This window comes from Octopus sinensis, linkage group LG22, assembly GCF_006345805.1.
Source record: "Octopus sinensis linkage group LG22, ASM634580v1, whole genome shotgun sequence".
Lineage (NCBI taxonomy): Eukaryota > Metazoa > Mollusca > Cephalopoda > Octopoda > Octopodidae > Octopus > Octopus sinensis.
The window spans coordinates 11414401-11432992 of NC_043018.1; the positions used below are offsets into that span (position 1 = coordinate 11414401).

The 18592-nt window shown below is 38.8% G+C and overlaps 2 protein-coding genes across 3 annotated transcripts in view; both read right to left on the reverse strand.

Annotated features, from left to right (window-relative positions):
• The window catches only part of LOC115223075 (toll-interacting protein), a 36319-nt gene extending 26750 nt beyond the window's left edge, over window positions 1-9569 (reverse strand). Inside the window, exon 1 of one of the 2 annotated variants that reach the window (XM_036512256.1) lies at window positions 9432-9569. In XM_036512256.1, the coding sequence (XP_036368149.1) occupies window positions 9432-9434 (3 nt within the window). In that variant the 5' untranslated portion in view covers window positions 9435-9569. Of the gene's footprint in view, window positions 1-7713; window positions 8030-9431 lie in introns of those variants that run through there. The other variant, XM_029793489.2, reaches the window with a different exon arrangement.
• A 4781-nt stretch (window positions 9570-14350) lies between these two features.
• LOC115223297 (EF-hand calcium-binding domain-containing protein 6-like) overlaps window positions 14351-18592 on the reverse strand; it is a 177683-nt gene continuing 173441 nt past the window's right edge. Inside the window, exons 28-29 of the mRNA XM_036512316.1 lie at window positions 15611-15798; window positions 14351-14706 (exon numbers count right to left, since the gene is read on the reverse strand). Of these exons, the coding sequence (XP_036368209.1) occupies window positions 14428-14706; window positions 15611-15798 (467 nt within the window). The 3' untranslated portion in view covers window positions 14351-14427. The remainder of the gene's footprint in view (window positions 14707-15610; window positions 15799-18592) is intronic.

The window sequence follows — 18592 nt, forward strand, 5'->3', positions numbered from 1 at the left end:
ACTTCGTACACAAAGTACACTAATGAATAGGAGACTGGTGGAGGCACCACAAATGGTACGGACCCCAGAAAATGTGGAATACGTCAGACGAGCTTTAATATGGAGCCTGAATCACTCTGCTCGGAAGCATTCCACTGAACTTAACATTGGTAATCGATCAGTAAGGCGTATTTTGTATGACAAACTGTATTTCCACCTGTAGAAATCGGTCATTGGGCAACAGTTGAAACCATGGGACTAGGTAGAGCAGCTTAACTTCACACGTCAGATGGAAGCAATTTTTAAGGCAAATGACAACCTCATTTTGTTAACAAGTGATGGAGCTCATTTTCATGTCGTTATTGGGCTCTTGAAAATCCAAGAAAACTGCGTAGGACTACGTAACGACCTTTTAACCCTAGGAAAACATCTTTTCCAGCTGGTCATTGACAAACAATCTAGCTGTTTTATTCATTACGAGATCAGTGACTGTTTGCCACTTCTATATTTATATACTGTGAGTAGGGTCAAGTAAGCTGAGCCTACTCACTGAGGACAGGAAATTACACAGAAACCATTGGTCTCTTGGTACTTCTAGTGGCTAGACGGGAGTAGTACACTCCTTTACAGTATATTTCAGAGACAGATCATGAATCGATATTAAGTTAGTATGGGCTGTAGTTGGAGGTGGAGTTGAAGCAATCATGCCACGTATAAATCACTTGTATTGGTACCATGTAAGAAGCACCATGCTGATGTCAAGTAAAAAAAACACCTGTGTTGGTGCCATGCTGGTGTTGCGTATAAAGCACTGGAACTGGTACCAGATAAAAAATACCCAGTACACACGGTAAGGACGTTGGTGTTAGGAAGGGCATCCAGTCATAGAAACTATGCCAAAACAGATGACTGGGGTCAGATGCAGCCCTCCAGCTTGCCTGCTCCTGTCAAACCATCCAACCCATGCCAGCATAGAAAATGGACATTAATTGATGATGATGATGATGATGAAAGGTGAAGTAAAAGACAACCAGGTCTAGTGGGAGGCAACCAAGATAAATCAACAATACCAAAAGGTATTTTCAGTTGACATACCGATACATACATCTAAAAGTCTTACATATAGTTCCCATCTACCATATTTCACTTAAAAGACTAATCCAACTCTATGGTAAAAACAGCCACAGAATTTCAATCATATTTAGGGTCACACGGTTGCAATGCAAATGTCATACCCCACTTTTAGAAGCACTGACCGAGAACTAAATAAAACCAAGGTACAGAATAATCATGATGGAAACTTCAAATCTTTGTATATGTCTTTCTCACTTGAACAGAACTACCAATAATAATGGTAGTTTTGGAAACACCAACTCATTGCTCTCCTACAATTGCAACAAGCAATTCTAAAAATGCCTTTTCATTTGAATGCTTACAAGTAATCCTAATGATAAACAATGGCCCAATGTCTTTGTTATGCTTTGTGTTATTAATTACAAGGTTTTGTTTTACTTGTGAATTACTGCTCTTTCTTTTGTTGTGCAGTGAATATAATAGCATTAAACATTCTGTATTGTTTTAATTGCAATAAGTAGAATTAGGAGATCACAAGATCTCATAATTCTACTTTTTGCATACTTGCTTACTTATTACAAAAGTGGAAAAGTGTATCTAAAGTATGACACTTAACTATTCCCTGTGCCTCAATTTACATTGGAATCATCCACTAAAGATGGTAAATTCCTCATAAAATATTAGGTTCACCCAAAAATATAATCTGGATGGGAAACTAATTTTCCTGTCTTTTATCATGAAATTACTCTGTTTTAAAGTAGCATTACATACACGTTGTGTCACAACAGGGCACAGGGTAGTTAGCAGGATAATACAAGTGACAAAACATAAGGATCATCCTGCAAGCCCACGCAATATGCATCAGCATTTTCAGGACGCCATGGCAACAGTAACTCAATTTGGTGAATGTGATCTGTTCCTGACTTACGCAAAATGTGCAGAAATTGTAAATAACAGCCGAAAGAAACTTGAAAATTGCCCTGATTTAGTTCCAAGAGTGGACAAAATTCATCTCTCAGAACTTCTGACTGATATCAGAAAAAGCAAGTTCTTGGCATCCCAGTAGCTCATGTACATCTTAGAGAATTTCAAAAACAAGGCTTGCCACACTGTCATATGCTTATAATTCTGAAGAATGAGTTCATAATAAGAAACAGTGAAGATACTGACAGGTTAGAATCTGCAGAGAAACCAGATGAGGATGAAGACAGAACTTTGCATGAGACTGTGAAGAAGTTTATGATACAAGGTGCAGGTGGGACTGAGAACCTCTCCCTGCATGGAAAATGGAATATGCTCAAAAAGTTACCCAAATCACTTCAGCAAGAAACAAAATCCAACATACATGGCCATCCTGAATATCACAATATATATTCATTTCAAAGTAAGAAACTGTGTGTCTCATTCGCAATGACTGTGAGGAATTATTGGCTCCTTCATTGTTATTAATCTTGTTGAGAAAAACTTGTGGTTAGATAATGGGATTATGTCGGATTACTTATTTAGATGTTTTGGCCCTTAGGATTTAAGGATAAAGTATGATTCCCTTACACACAATTTATATTAACACTAAAGTGGTGAGCTTTGGACAAGACTGACCATTCAAGATGGCAACTCACATTCTCACTCTTCACATTATATATATGGAAGGCCAATGTGGTGGAGTTAAGATATCTGGTGTTCGAGAATATGTATATGTGTAATATATGATATTCTATTCCTTTTTCTTTTGTTTCAGTCATTTGACTGTGGCCATGCTGGAGCACCGCCTTTAGTTGAACAAATCAACTCCAAGATTTGTTCTTTTTAAGCCTAGTACTTATTCTATCAATCTCTTTTGCCAAACTGCTAAGTTACAAAGATGTAAACACACCAACATCGGTTCTCAAGCAATGATGAGGGAACAAACAGACACACACAAACATATACATGTATACACATATATATGACAGGCGTCTTTCAGTTTCCATCTAGCAAATCCACTCACAAGGCTTTGGAAAGTCTGAGGTAATAGTAGAAGACACTTGCCCAAGGTGCCACACAGTGGGACTGAACCTGGAACCATTTGGTTGTTAAGCAAGCTAATTACCAAACAGCCGGACCTACAGCTATAATATATATTTCATATATATATATATATATATATATACACACACACACATATAATACATAAATGTGGAGGTGCAATGGCCCAATGGTTAGGGCAGCGAACTTGCGGTCGTGGGATCAAAGTTTCGATTCCCAAACCAGACATGCTTATTGAGCGAAAACACCTAAAGCTCAATGAGGCTCCAGCAGGAGGTGGTGGCGAACCCAGCTGTATTCTTTCACCACAACTTTCTTCCTGCTTCTGTTGTACCTGTATTTCAAATGTATATAATATATAATACAAATAATTAGAAAATGGATGGGAATGATTTCATTTGTACAGCATCCAGGGCACTTTTTGAACACTGGTGCAGCTTAAACTGTTAGGAAAAAATCTCACATAGCTTTGGTCAGCTGGGATGATAGTAGAAGCCCATAATGCCATACGGGGGGACTGAACCCATGTTAGAAAGCAAGCTGCTAAACCACACAGCCATGCCAGCATCTGTTCTGCCTATACTGTCATTTAAATGATATTTATCTTTTGATGATGAGGATGCATGGCCGAGTGGTTAGGTTGTTGCACTCATGATCAAGAGATTGTGGTTTCAATCCCTAGATCAGGTAGTGCATTGTGTTCTTTAGCAAAACACTTCACCTCACATTGTTCTGCAATCACTTTGACACCTGACACGCGGTACACTGTGCACCTGTTCAGCTTGCTCATCATGTGACCCAGCACCAAACATTAGGGCACTATCCTAATTTATTCTCCTAACATGGAATGTAGCTTAGCCATCATTTGAAACTGCTGGTGTCTTACTCTGTATTACATACACATCTTATCCCTGGCACCCCGTTTCACCGCCTTGAATTGAATCCCAATTACTAACGATATCTTAATTAGGAAGTAGAGATGAATGTCAGTGAGCACAGGAATGGTGAACAACTGAAACACGACGCAAACACTCGACCAGGAGGGAAAGAGTCCAAAAACCAAGTTTGTCCATTGGGCCCGTGCCGCCCCCCAACAGAGAATTACTCAGAGGCCTGGATGCATTATTCAACATTAGTCATTACATCTTTGTAGAGCAAGAAAAGCATTCCTGGACTATCTGAGAGTGTTTACCGAGGAAATCTGACAAAGAATCCTGAAAACAAGGAAATACTAGAAAACTCTCCTTTCTTACTAAGAGATTATGTTGATGCCCGTATTGGGTTTTTTTGTCTTTTTCGTTTTTCTGTCTTCTACGCAATCTCTCCATCCTGCCGATCTCTGTTATCTGTTCTACTTTTGTCATGCAAAAAAAGCATTGAGTATCCCCTGCTTGAAAGTATCTCCGTCGCTGCTACCGTTGAAGAACACATTATTCCATCTTTGAAGCAAACAGCAATATCACTGTCGCTTTCGAGGGCAGCGAAACCACAATGCTACCGACGTAGTCTCTTACACGGCCGCTTCACATGCTAGAAACAGAAGCTAAATATCCCTTAACACACCACCTCTTTTTAAAGAACGAACTGTACAATAAACAGATCTCCACCTCTAAAGAGACGGATACATTAGGGCAAGGAAATATTCAACTACAGACCTCACCTGAGGCTAAATAACAAACGATATTTCTTACATGGACACACGAGACGTTAGAAGAGAGACGAGGCCAACGGGGGGGGGGGGAGAAATTGGAGACGTTCGTGTTTTAGCGGCATGAGAGAAATAATGATGATTATTAACTGCGGAATTGGAACCAGATTGTCTTCCAAACACGGTTGCAAAGACTGTAGCAATATTTTTGAACGGGAATTTACAAGAAACTAATTCCTGTATTATTTATACAGATAACGAAAAGATGACCAATGTTAACGAATTGACAACAAAATGTTGCGGCTGCGATCGTTCGAGAATAATTAATAACTCGTTATTAGCATATTAAAAGCTTAATCTAAAAACCTTACGAACACGCATTACTATCATCATATAGTTATCGATATTGCATATTACTACTACTTAGATTTGGGTTATGAATCCCTTTCGAAAAAAAAGAAATAAGCGAAGAAACAGTAATCGGAAATGTTTTAGTCTGATAAACAAGTGGAAATGAATAATTGTTGATAACAAAAGACAAAAAAGAAATTTCTTGACAACATTGAAATTATTTAATTTAATGAACGGCATAGGGTCGTAAGATAAGGATCACCACCACTGGGCCCAGGAATGAAAACTTAGGGGGTCTGACACACACATCGTAACATTCAAATCTATTTTTTGCCCATTTAAATAGTAATATTGTGCTGTGATGTGTATTTATCCATTCATTCTTCGTCTGAGAAGGATGGCCTAATGACAATTAAGGAGATTTTCATTATTATTATTATTATCAATACTATTTTAATTCATTTTTAGCCTCAGGATACAACACCAAATGCCAGCAGTATCACGACCATCACCGACTATTTCAACCAAAACAACTAATTTTTAAAGAAAATAAACATACAAATTATGGCCAGTGTTTAAAAAAAAGACAAATTGAAATTAAGGTTATTATTCTGGGGTGACGATGAGTTAAAAAACAAGGATATAATAATGATGATGATGGTTTCGAATTTTGCCACAAGGGCAGCAATTTTGAGGGAGGTGATGAGTCGATTATAATCGACCCCAGTGTTTCACTGATACTTATTTTATCGACTCCGAAAGGATGAAAGGTAAAGTCGGCCTCGGCGGAATTTGAACTCAGGACGTAAAAACGGATGAAATGCCGCTAAGCATAATAATAATAATAATAATAAAATCTTGGCGGGAGTAACAAGTTGTCTGCTGTCCAGGAAATCAACAAGTCGCATGGCGATCGTAGCTGCAGTCCCTTCAACACTGACTTCTCTTGGGTCTTTTTTTTTTCGTAAGAAAGGGGTGACAGTAAAATACATGCAAACAAGGTGGTTTTTATGTGGTCATTTGATCTGCTAGAAAGAACAGCCAAATCTCCCTAAAATCACACCCTACCGTCATGGGAGGGGGGGATATATATATATATATATATATATATATATATATATATAATGTAGTCCCCAGTTTTCACACCTCACGAGGTTAACAGTAAAATATGCTTGTCCAACACGAGCAATCAGAGCCTGTATGTGCTTGGATAATCTGCTAGAAACACTAACCAATTCTTCAAATCATACCCTACAGTCTTGGAACCAAAAAGGAAGGACACATCTCATAATGTAGTCCGTTGCTTGGCACCACCCCTTCACCCCTACCCCTAAAAAACAAAACGATTGCAGTGAGGATGCTTGATCGAGGCTCCTTCGTTGTTGTTTCTGTAGTCATTCGACCTGCTAAAAACAGCAGTCAAACACCCCACAAAACAAAATAAAAAAGGCAACACATTAGATATTGTAGTCTCTTATATGTCGTAACGCATATCATCTTTTCGACCACCACTCATCTGGCTCTCAACAACAACAACTACCAGTGGCAGATAATTACATTATTTAGTTTCGTTCCTCCTTCTTCCTGGTTTGTTTGTTGTGGGCAGAAGATTCTTCCTGTTGTTGTTTAGCCTCCTCGTCCAGCAGTTTCCATCACATCTTTGGTGAGGCTTTTCAAGAGCCTCCACAACATCAAGGAAACGAACAAAATGGGTTTTACCTTTACCTTTTTTAAAGTATTGCCGTGTTTTCATGCTACAGGAATTACAAGTCTAAAAGAATCCCCATTTTTTTGTTTGTTTCGTTTTTACATTTTCGAACCCCACCCACTATCCGATTCCGTGCCCTTTTTCTTCCTTTACAAGGTAGCGGTGGCTATTCCGAAACACCGCCCTGTCTTTTTGTACATCTAGGACTACATTCCCCAATGTATCCATTTCTTTATAAGAAAACAGGGTGTGGTCTGAGGGAGATTCATCTGTTATTTCTTGCACATCAAATGGCCACATAGAGCTTCCCTTATGTTGTAGCAGTTCCAAGACTCCAGCCCGTCCTTTTGTATATCAAGGGTAACATTCCTTCATGTATCCTTCTTTTTTTTTTTTTTTTTTTGAGAAGCTGAAAGATTTGACTGCTATTTATAGCGGATCAAATAATGATATAGAAAATCATTCATGCCGTAGATATTCCGAAACTCCTCCACATCTTTTAGTCTAACCAGGACTAAACTGCTCGATGTATCCATTTTCTGTTTTTATTATTTTAATAAGGGAATCTGGGGGCGATTGCAACCAAATACCTTTTTCCTTGTTGGTGTTGTTCGGTTCTTCCTCAACGGCTAATAAAAAATAATACGTATCTAAAGGAAGTAACTGCACAGCCAAAACTGTAAACATAGCTGCAACTATTTAAAAAGCAATTAGAAGGTGAGTGATGAAGTAATTAGAGAGAAAAAGAAGGAAGTTCCCGGTGAACCTGTTTGTGGAAGATTTGCTTTCGAAAGCCCGTTTGATAGGAGTTCGCTTTGGTGTTTATGAATAAAATAAATAAAACCTGAACATCACAACTTGCAGTTTAAGATCAAAATAGAAACAATAATAATAATGATGATAATAAGCGAGGGGTTGTGGCACGTACCTGACTTCGTCGATCGGTCGACATCGTGTCCGTCCTAAAACAAAGTCAGCAGATTGGGAGGAGGGAAAAAAAGAGAGACACAAGACGTCGTCCTGTCGTCTCTTTTTGCGTTTTTTCTTTTTCTTTTTAATCTTCGGCAAGAGACTGGTCAACCTCAACGTTCTGAAGATGGTCTGCTGCCTTCTGGGGTCCCCCAAAAGAGGTGTGGGTGCGTCTGGCAGCGGCTGCTGGCGCTACAGCTGTTTACGTGCTCGGCCCGAACCGGAGGACATGTTCCATTGGAAGTGATGACGTCACACGACAGCTGCTTCGTGCGCGGAGGGGGGGAGGCGGCCAGGAAGGAAAAACACAGAGAAATTCCGAAAGTAGCGTCCCCTAGCGGTGGCGTTACGAATAATGAACCACTTCACGAGTTATCTGCTCTTGATGTAGTTGTTGCATTTCGACTTTTTTCTTTTCCACAAAAGTAAATTGAATTAAGTCGGAGGAGGTCAATAATAATAATGAGGAGGAGGAGGATCGGATTTATCTGTTCCGAAATACAATAGAAACTATTATTTAACGTAGTTAATCTTAATGGTTAACAAAGGCAATATTTAAGTGTACAAAAGGTTTAAAGGGTTTGGGGGTCGGTGTTTACTTCGTATGGTTTTTTTTTGTGTTAGCAATGAAGCAAAATTCCTACTTCGTTGTTGCTTCAGCCCACAGCTCGGCCCTAATTGAGTGAACCCAGGAGTCAAACATGCTGTAGCAGTGACAAACCCGTCTTAAATATCATGGAATACATTGTCCAACGTGTCCTTCCTTTTAAGACTGTACGGTATGGTTAGAGGGAGATTTAATTGCTATTTCTAGCAACATGTTTGACTTTCCTGTTGATTCGTGGATGTAATAAACTTCACTTATTTACTGTTTTATTATTTTTCATTTTGAGGCGGCGAGCGGACAGAAACGGGGCTAAATGCTTAGCGGTATTTCGTGACTTTACGTTCTGAGTTCAAATTCTTTCGGGGTCGATAAATTAAGTAGCAGTTGTGTACTGGGGTTCATCTAATCGACTGCCCCCCCCCTCCCCCAAAATTTCGGGCCTTGTGCCTAGAGTAGAAAAGAATATTATTATTGTTATGTGTGTGTTTCCGCCAAGGTTGACTTCGCCTTCCAACCTTAAGGAGTTGATAAAATAAATACCAGTCAAGTACCGGAGTTGAGTTCCCCTGACCCTCAAAAACTGCCAACCTTGTGCCAAAATTTGAATCCGTAATGGTTGTTGTTTGGTCGCATGTCAGCCCGGATATAACAGACCTACTAATCGAAGACGTTCCGGCCGAAACCATTCTTTCCTTCCGTTTTTCCTTCATGAATGTGACATTTTTAAAAGGTGGTCGGTTGCGATTCCACGGAGGGAAGCACGGCGTGGCTCCCATTTTTGGCTCGATTTTTTTTTCTGTTTTTCTCACGTCTAATCTGTAAGTTGGAGATACAGAATATTAAAAATGTGTTCTGGTGGTTATTTTTAGTCTAATGCTGCGACTATAAATTTAACTCCCCGAATTCTTCCCACCAGAGAACTCACATCAAAATACTCTAAAAACTATTTGACACCTGTTGATATAAATACAGGCCTCTGTCTCCTTGAATCCGTGTTTACACACTCAGTCAAAATCTATTCGTTGCTACGATACAGAGCAGAATCAACAGAGACAAATTAAATGCCTTACCATTTTACTCTTCTAATTCCATTCGCATTTTGGATGCCTTATCGGAATATATTTGGCCGTTTGTGTGCACCTTGTGAGCACCACTCAGTCACATTCTCTTATAAAATCCTTTGCAGGAGCGTGGATTAGCGTTTGGCTGTGTTGCTATTTGGTACGCTGTTCGGCATGCCATTAGACTATGAATGTTTTGGACGTTGATGTTCACTGCGCTTCTTTATACACGAGTTCTTGTCAAAATTTCCTATGTTCTTCCAAGTATTCAACCAGTGCACTCTACAAGATTTTATCCATAGTGATAAACTCTACAGCGATGCCTCATTTTGAAGAATGTGGTTCCTTTGGCCGCCATTCTCACACTATCGTGTCCCTTTTATTGTTGTAATCATCGTAAAACTTATTCTTTGTGCTGACAAGCTATATAATGGTTTTATTTTTCTTTTGGCGGTTCCACAAAGAGCTCGTCGTAATTTCGCAATGGGTCAGATGAAATTTGTTGAAGCAAATTTTCTATGGCCAGATAGCTTACCTGTCGCCAATCCTCACTTGTTTCTAAAGCAGGTATTTCCTCCTACGTTGTTCCACAGAATAGTGGAAGCAAACAACACCATTTTTATGATAGTAAAACCTTTTACGCCTAACGCACGATATGAAAACAAGGAGATAAACGCGCGCGAAGACACATACATATATATTCTTTTATTCTTTTACTTATTTCAGTTATTTGACTGCAGCCATGCTGGAGCACCGCCTTAGTCGAACAAATCGACTCCAGGACTTATTCTTTGTAAGCATAGTACTTATTGTATAGGTCTCTTTTGCTGAACCGCTAAGTTACGGGTACTTAAACACACCCACATCAGTTGTCAAATGATGGGGGTGGGGGACAAACACAGACACACACACACACCACACACACACACATATATATATATATATATATATATATATATATATATATATAATATATATATATATACACACACACATTTTATTTATTATTATTATTTAATTGAACACCACACATCCATTTCCAAGTAAGTATATATATATATATATAAATTTAGAAAATGAAGATATAGCATTAATATAATTTATTATCTGCAAAAATCCAACATATCCTCTTACAGGTGTTTCAATTTAGCTTAAAAGATTAAATTGATTATGTTAGGCAAAATCTCATCAGAGGGATAGAAAACATATACCATTAGGTTATTAGGTGTTGTGTTTTCAACTCATCTCCTCAGTCTGTTGGAATTTTGTAGATAATAAATTATATTAATACTATATCTCCATTTTCTGAATTTTCTTTTGAATATTTATAAACCAAGATTATTATTTTATGAATATTATTATTCACAAAAAATATCAGGCAATGAACCAATAATTCATTGGATATTACTATCCCTTAATGAGGCTATTTTAAACTCTAGTTGAATATATATATATTTATATGATGGGTATCTTTCAGTTTCTGTCTACCAAATCCACTCACAAGGCTTTGGTCGACCTGAGGCTATAGTAGAAGACACTTCCCCAAGGCACCACACAAACGGACTGAGGTTCCCTACAGCTGTTTCAGATATGTTTTTTACTGAAAAACATATCAATTTCATCATGTAAAAAAAAACCCCGTTTTCATCAAGTGAATTAAAATTAAGATAAAATTTAACATTTAAGATTTTTCACACAAAGAGTACAGAATATATATATATATATACATACATACACAGGGTGCAGTGAATAAACTGTCTTCTAAATTACACAAAAATATCTTGAATTTACTAAAGAGTAAATTTATTCAATAAAATCGCCTAAGTGTAAAATTATTCAATAAACTCTTCTGGATGGTCTCCTTGTTTAAGTTGGTGAATGCTGCCATAATCCTTGCCTTCAGTTCATCTTTGATGTTACAACTGTGCCCCACACATAATAATCAAGGGGGTTGCAGTCTGGGGAGTTCAGGGTCCAGATGTTAGGGGTGATGTGGTTACAGAAATTGTCTGACAGCCATGACTGGGTTCTTCTGCTTGTGTAGCACAGTGCAGGGTCCTGTTGCCAGACACAGGGTGTTCCGGCAGCCACTCTCTTGACCCAGAGCAGCACTACTGCTTCCAGGCACTTGATGTAGGCCTCCGAGTTGAGTCTGAGGCCATGAGGGAAGATGAATGGAGGCATAATGTCATCATTACTATTGATCACTCTATATATACCATGATGTTGACTGGATGTTTGATTTTTATCACTCTCGGTACATGTCCTCAGATTGACACCCAAACACTGAACTGTTCATACTGGAGCTACCAGCATGAATGCCAAGCAGTACGGTTTGTCGTTTTCAAATTTCTGGCAGAGTGAATTGCATCATGGTACTGTTTTTTCTCCCAGATGGTGCCAAACTGACCCTACAATACTGTGTAGTTGACAAAATCAAAACCAAACAATGTGCATTGCCAACTAGTGTTAGTGTGTTTACATCTCAGTAATTTAGTGGTTTGGCAAAGGAGGCCAACAGAATAAGTACCTGGCTTGAAGAAGAAAAAGTAAGACCAAAAAATTCCTTTAAGGTGGTGTCCCAATATGGCCACAGTCTAATGACTGCAACAGGTAAAAAATAAAAGATACAATAAAATAGACTCATATATGTATATGGGTGTGTGTGTGTGTGTGTAGGCCCAGGTGTAGCTGGTTTCAGGTTCAGTCCTGCTGCATGACTTCTGCTGAAACCTCTGGTCAGCTGAAGCTTTGTGAGAGGATTTCTTGAGAAGTCCATTGTTTGTTTGCTTGTGTGTGTGTTTCTTTGAGTTTTACTTCAGTATTTTTTAAGGGAGTTCAAGCTGGTTGCTAACAAAGCAAGCAGACTTTTGTAGTCAAGAGAGTTCCCAGTCTTTGTAAATATGAGGTCGAATTGGTGTGTTGGTTTTGTTAGGTGTGTGCATTTATTTACCTAAAGAATTTCAAATGGAGAATCTTTGGAATGTCTTACAGATCTACACTGTTCCGCTAATAAATGGAATTTGGAGAAACTGCATCAGTTTCTTTTGCTCTTTCTTCAAAAACTTAGTATTTCTAGATTTTTGTATAAATTTGTAGGTACACAACAAGGATTGGAATCGAAAGGCCTTAGAATCAACCTAGCTAAAACCAAAGTCCTAATAGGTAGGAAGGCAGGCAAACCACAAATCCCTTCAGGTAGATGGCCCTGCTTGACCTGTAGAAAAGGTGTAGGTAGAAACTCTTTAAGATGTACCCAGTGTAAGCTATGGACACATAACAGGTGCAGTAATATCAAAGGAAGGCTAACTAGGAAGATAGGTTTTGTATGTGGAAGATGCTCAGGAGCGATAAACACTGAAAATGTGCAGACAACAACTTCCGCCACATTCCAGGGAGAAAAACTAGAAGTAGTTAATAGCTTCTGTTACCTAGGTGACCAAGTCAGTAGCAGGGGAGGGTGCATTGAAAGTGTAGCTGCTAGAATAAGAATAGCCTGGGCAAAGTTCAGAGAGCTCTTACCTCTGCTGGTGACAAAAGGCCTCTCACTCAGAGTAAAAGGTAGACTGTATGACGCATGTGTACAAACAGCCATGCTACATAGCAGTGAAACATGGGCCATGACTGTTGAGGACATGCGTAAGCTCACAAGGAATGAAGCCAGTATGATCCGATGGATGTGTAATGTCAGTGTGCATACTCGACAGAGTGTAAGTACCTTGAGAGAAAAGTTAGACCTAAGAAGCATCAGATGTGGTGTGAAAGAGAGACATCTGCGCTGGTATGGTCATGTGGCGAGAATGGATGAGGATAGCTGTGTGAAAAAGTGCCACACCCTAGCGGTTGAGGGAACCTGTGGAAGAGGTAGACCTGGGATGAAGTGGTGAAGCACGACCTTCAAACATTAGGCCTCACCGAGGCAATAACTAGTGACCAAGACTTTTGGAAATATGCTGCGCTTGAGAAGACCCGGCAAGCCAAGTGAAACCATAACCTCATGGCCTATGCCAGCGGTGTTACCTGCCCACTTATGTTTACCTTTCCTTCTTTGGACACTAAACTCTGCTTTCGAAGACCTGTTGAGGCAAGTGAAATCGAAATCAATTTCTATGACTGGCATCCGTGGTAGTGGAGCACAAAGAGCACCATCCGAGTATGATGGTTGCCAGAGCAGCTAACTGGCTTCTGTGCCAGTGGCACATAAAAAACACCATTCGATTATGTTTAATAAAAAAAATAACTTCCATACCTAAGTTGTAACATAATCTTCTTTGAAATAGTCACCTTACGCAGCAATACACCTGTCCCAACATTCCTGCCACTTTTGCAATCAAGCCTAGAAGATATTTACTGTAAATGAGTTGAGGACCTTCTGTGATTCACTCTGGATCCCTAGTTACCTGGTAAAGTTCTCTGCTGGCCCCACTCTTGCAAACCTTCCAGGGCTGCCTCTTCATTTTTATGGTTCTGTCTACATCATTGTTCCACCTCTACACCACCTCTAGTCCGGCTGAAAATTTGCACATACCACAAATTTGGTCTGTAAAAATATATTTTGAATATTTTTACCAACATAACACAACAGCAAAAAGTTGCTTTTCTAGTTCTGGTCATTTTCGTTTCTTGGAATTAGCCTCATCTTCCCATGGTGCATGATGTGGTGGATAGAACAGGATAACAAAAAATAAAATGCCAACAGACAACATTAACTATACATCAACTGAAGAGTTGAAAAAAATATTGGTGGAACTTAAAAATTAAATCCAACATCAATTTAAAACTGCTGTCACACTGGCGCCACCACCATCATCATCTTCAACAACATCCCGTTCCATCACTGTAGTTTATCATCTAGTGATGCAATGATGTCATGTTTATGAAATATCTAAGAAAAGTTAAAACTCAAAAAAAGAGAGATAAAACTAATGAAGTTTATAATATATAGTAATGTTTAATTGCTAGTAATAACAGTTAGAAAAAAATAAAATAATGGGATTTCATTAATTCAACGCTGCTTTAAGAAGGCTTTTAGGAAAATGTTGTAATCAATGTTTCCATGGAAATCTTTATCGTAGTATGTAACAATGCTATAGAATTCGTCTTCCGTCAGATTGATGTTGTAATTTCGAAGAATCTGTCTGAAATTTTTAATATCAGTGAAACCAGTCTTCTGACAATCGACTCTTAAAAAGTTCCTTCGCATGGTCTTCCAATGCTTTGCTACACATGGGTAAATTCTCAACATTGCCTTCGACAGTCCACTAACTAATGGCCCTGGAGCAAACTGAAAAATATAATAACTAGCGATAATTTAGGAAACTAAATTGGAAATACATTGAGGCAGAGATAATTTATGAAGCAAAATCCCCCAAAATATAATGACCAGTGACAGTTTAAAAGAAAATTAACAAAGAAATAGATAATACCAATTCTGCATTTATAGCAGACAATGCATGTTTTTATTTCTTTCTATGACATAAGCTGAAGAAATAATCGGAATTTAAAGTTTTCAAACTACAGTATATTGGATAAATACTATCCCATAGTGGGTTACACTCATAACTCCTATCTTACTTTGTATGTGTGTGTGTGTGGAGGCACAATGGCCCAGTGGTTAGGGCAGCGGACTCGCGGTTGTAGGATCGCGGTTTTGATTCCCAGACCGGGCGTTGTGAGTGTTTATTGAGCGAAAACACCTAAAGCTTCACAAGGCTTCGGCAGGGGGGGGGGGAGGATCCCCACTGTACTCTTTCACCACAACTTTCTCTTACTCTTTCTTCTGGCCTGCTCACTTACCCAGCAGGGTGGCATCATTTGAAGGCTAAAACAATGCAAAGCGCATTGTGACCAGTGATGTGTAGCAACATCTGATAGCCTGGTCGGTCATGGTGATCACGGTGATATATATATATATATATATATATGAAATGTGTATGCACCTGTGCACAAATTGTAAGCAAAAATTTCAGCTGTTGATAGTTGGCATCAGGATATTCTGCCTCACTGTAGACTCGTCTAACCCATGCTACCGTTATTGTTACAGACTCAAGTAAATAAGCACCAATAAATAATGGAGTTGATTCAGAAGAACTGACAATATAGAAACGGATCATGTGCAATGTGAAAACAAACCAATATAATCAATACAACAAAATAAAGCCCTTTTAATAAATGGACCAGCTCCCTACCTTCTCCATGTTACTATCGTCAAGGACCTTTCTTTCGGGTAATGCTGATCTGGAAGGTTTTAAGTCCAGGATGAAATAGCGAATCATTTCTCTGTATGCCATTGTGTCAGTTCCCTCGACATCAAATTTATTTGCCAAAGTACTGAATTCCTCATTTGCAATCGATTTCCCATACGTGAGCAAGATGTCTAAAGCACGGAAGAAAGCAAAATAATAAGAACAATCAATTATACAAATAATTCAAACGAAGGCGGCATTGGAGGAGGTGATCTTGTGTCCGATGATGAAAGGTTAGAGTGTGACAGAGAGGCAGCAACAGGTGTTTTACTATAAAGGAGGTATATGGTTACCCAGCTAGAGAGCGATAAAGTCTGATAGAACAGAGACAAACTTCTATTGAGAATCTGCAATTCAGTTTTGATCTCTGGTTGTAGACAACTTGTTGTAGTTGGTAGTTTTGGTCAAGGTCAACTCTGATGAAGAAAATGTATGATCAGAGACATTCCATCCATGACCTCTTATCACTTTGAGGGCATCTAGGACAACATAATTTATTTCTTGCAATAGTTTGTTGTGATCGAAGGGAGATTTGGCTGCTACGTCTAAAATGACAATTGATTGTAAAAAGGTTACTTCCTTGCCTTACACTTCTTCAAGCCACTAACTTTGGATGAAGTTGTAGGGATGCCATTGTGAAATGCACCATGTTTTGGGACATCTAAGCCTAGCAGAGTCCATCCTTCCCTAGGTTTGGCCTCAGATGATTTCTAAGATAGATAGGGGAACTGAAAGTGAAGGGGATAGAGAGAGAAGTGATCTTGTACAGGATTGAGATTTCATTTAGTGTAGCTAAGAAGTCTGCTTCTCGATCATGTGGTTTCAGGTTCAGTCCCATGGTGTGGTACCTGAGGCAAGTGTCTTTTCACTATAGCCCAGGAGCTAACCAAAGCTTTGTGAGTAGATTTAGTGGACAGAAACTGAAAGAAACCTTTGCGATATTATGTGTGAATGTGCTTGTGTGTGTGCATGTGCATTGTGCTGCCCAGACATCACACAGCAGCTGCGCACTTGAGTCACTGTCATACAAGCGACATTGTTCTTCAATGAAAGACAAGTCTGAGCGTCAGGAAGTATTACCCTGCTTGGAAACAGGTCATGGGTTCATGACAGGAAGGGTGTCCGGCCATGGAAAATGTGCCACAAGGGATTTAGCCTGACCCATACGAGTATTGAAAAGTAGACATTAAAACAATACAAATGAGAATAAGGCAAAGCTGACCACACACACACACGCATGCATGTGTGAATGGATTCCATACAGTTTCACAGACCAAATACTGTTCACAAGTCAGAGCTGTAATAAGAAGGCATTTGTCAGCATAACGATATTATTGTGTCAGTATTTAGTTGGTAAAAGCAGCAGAGCACTGAACAAAATATCTTAGGCTCTCATATTTCTAGATTATCTGTTCAAATCCAAGCAGAGGTACCTTTGACTTATATTTTTTGGGGCACAATCAATGACAGTAATTGATTCAATCATCTCACACACACACACACACCACGCCACATCACTTCACCTCAATACCTTCCCTTATCAAAAGGTGACATTGTGTCCTGGCAAAAGCAACATTCAAATATTAATAATTCAAGAAATGGGTTTAAGGTGGCAAGCGGGCAGAATCATTAGCACACCAGGAGAAATGCTTAGCAGTATTTTGTCCATCTTTACGTTCCGGGGTCAATTCCATCGAGGTCAACTTTGCCTTTCATCCGTTCAGGATCAATAAAATAATTACCAAGTTGAATACTGGAGTTGATTTAATCAACTTATCCCCTCCTTTGAAAGTGCAGGCCTTGTGGCAAAATGTGAAATCAACAATTAGAGAAGTGGGTAACAGGGAGCTAGTTTAACAAGCCAGGCTTGATGCATCACGGGTTTTAGTGAGACCACAATGTTCTGGGATCAAATCCTGCCAGAACAGATTATACTTTTACCATAATGATAAATAACAATTACTATTCAAGTTTATTTTATCATTATCTAATTTCTGCCCCAACAAAATTTTTCACAACTCATTAAAAAAAAAATTCATTTTCTCCTTTTTTTTTTAAATAATGAAGTTTTCACATCTGAATATATGTTTACTCTTTACTCTTTTACTCTTTTACTTGTTTCAGTCATTTGACTGCGGCCATGCTGGAGCACCGCCTTTAGTCGAGCAAATCGACCCCGGGACTTATTCTTTGTAAGCCCAGTACTTATTCTATCAGTCTCTTTTGCCGAACCGCTGAAGCTTCTAAATTTTTGTTTGTTAATTTTATTTTATCTTTATTTTTTGATAACTGGGTAAGTTGATATATTAATGAGGCAAAGAATTTTCAGGTCAGAAAATCCAAAACAAAATAGAGTTATGTACCTTGGCTCATGGAGGACGGCAAAATGGTTGGCAACTAGGTTTTAATTTTATACTATAAATTATAGTAATTTAGTGAGTAGACCAGACCTTCACCTATCTTAGCTATCCATGGGTATAACACGCACACACACAAACGAATAAATATGGAAATGATTACAAGAGTTTTCTGCTGTTGATGACGGTGACAGTGACAGCACTGTTGGCATGATGATGACGACAATGATGACAACAACAATAACGATGATGACAATAGCAAAGAGAGAAGGAGTTCTATTTGATGGTCTGGAAATTCCTAAACTGTAATCTCCCATGCTGCTGAAGAGAGAGAGAGAGAGAGAGTTGTGATAGATTCAAACGACAATTAAGCATTGTGGTTCTCATGCCTTTTCCACACTATTTTACTTACCTGGACCCTTATTGCCATTCTATGTTGTTTTTTTTGAAAAAATTTTATTTTTATAATTTAACATTATTAAGAATTTTTATCGTTATCTTTTTATCTTTTACTTGTTTCAGTCATTAGACCGTGGCCATGCTGGGGCAGCACCTAGAAGAATTTTCA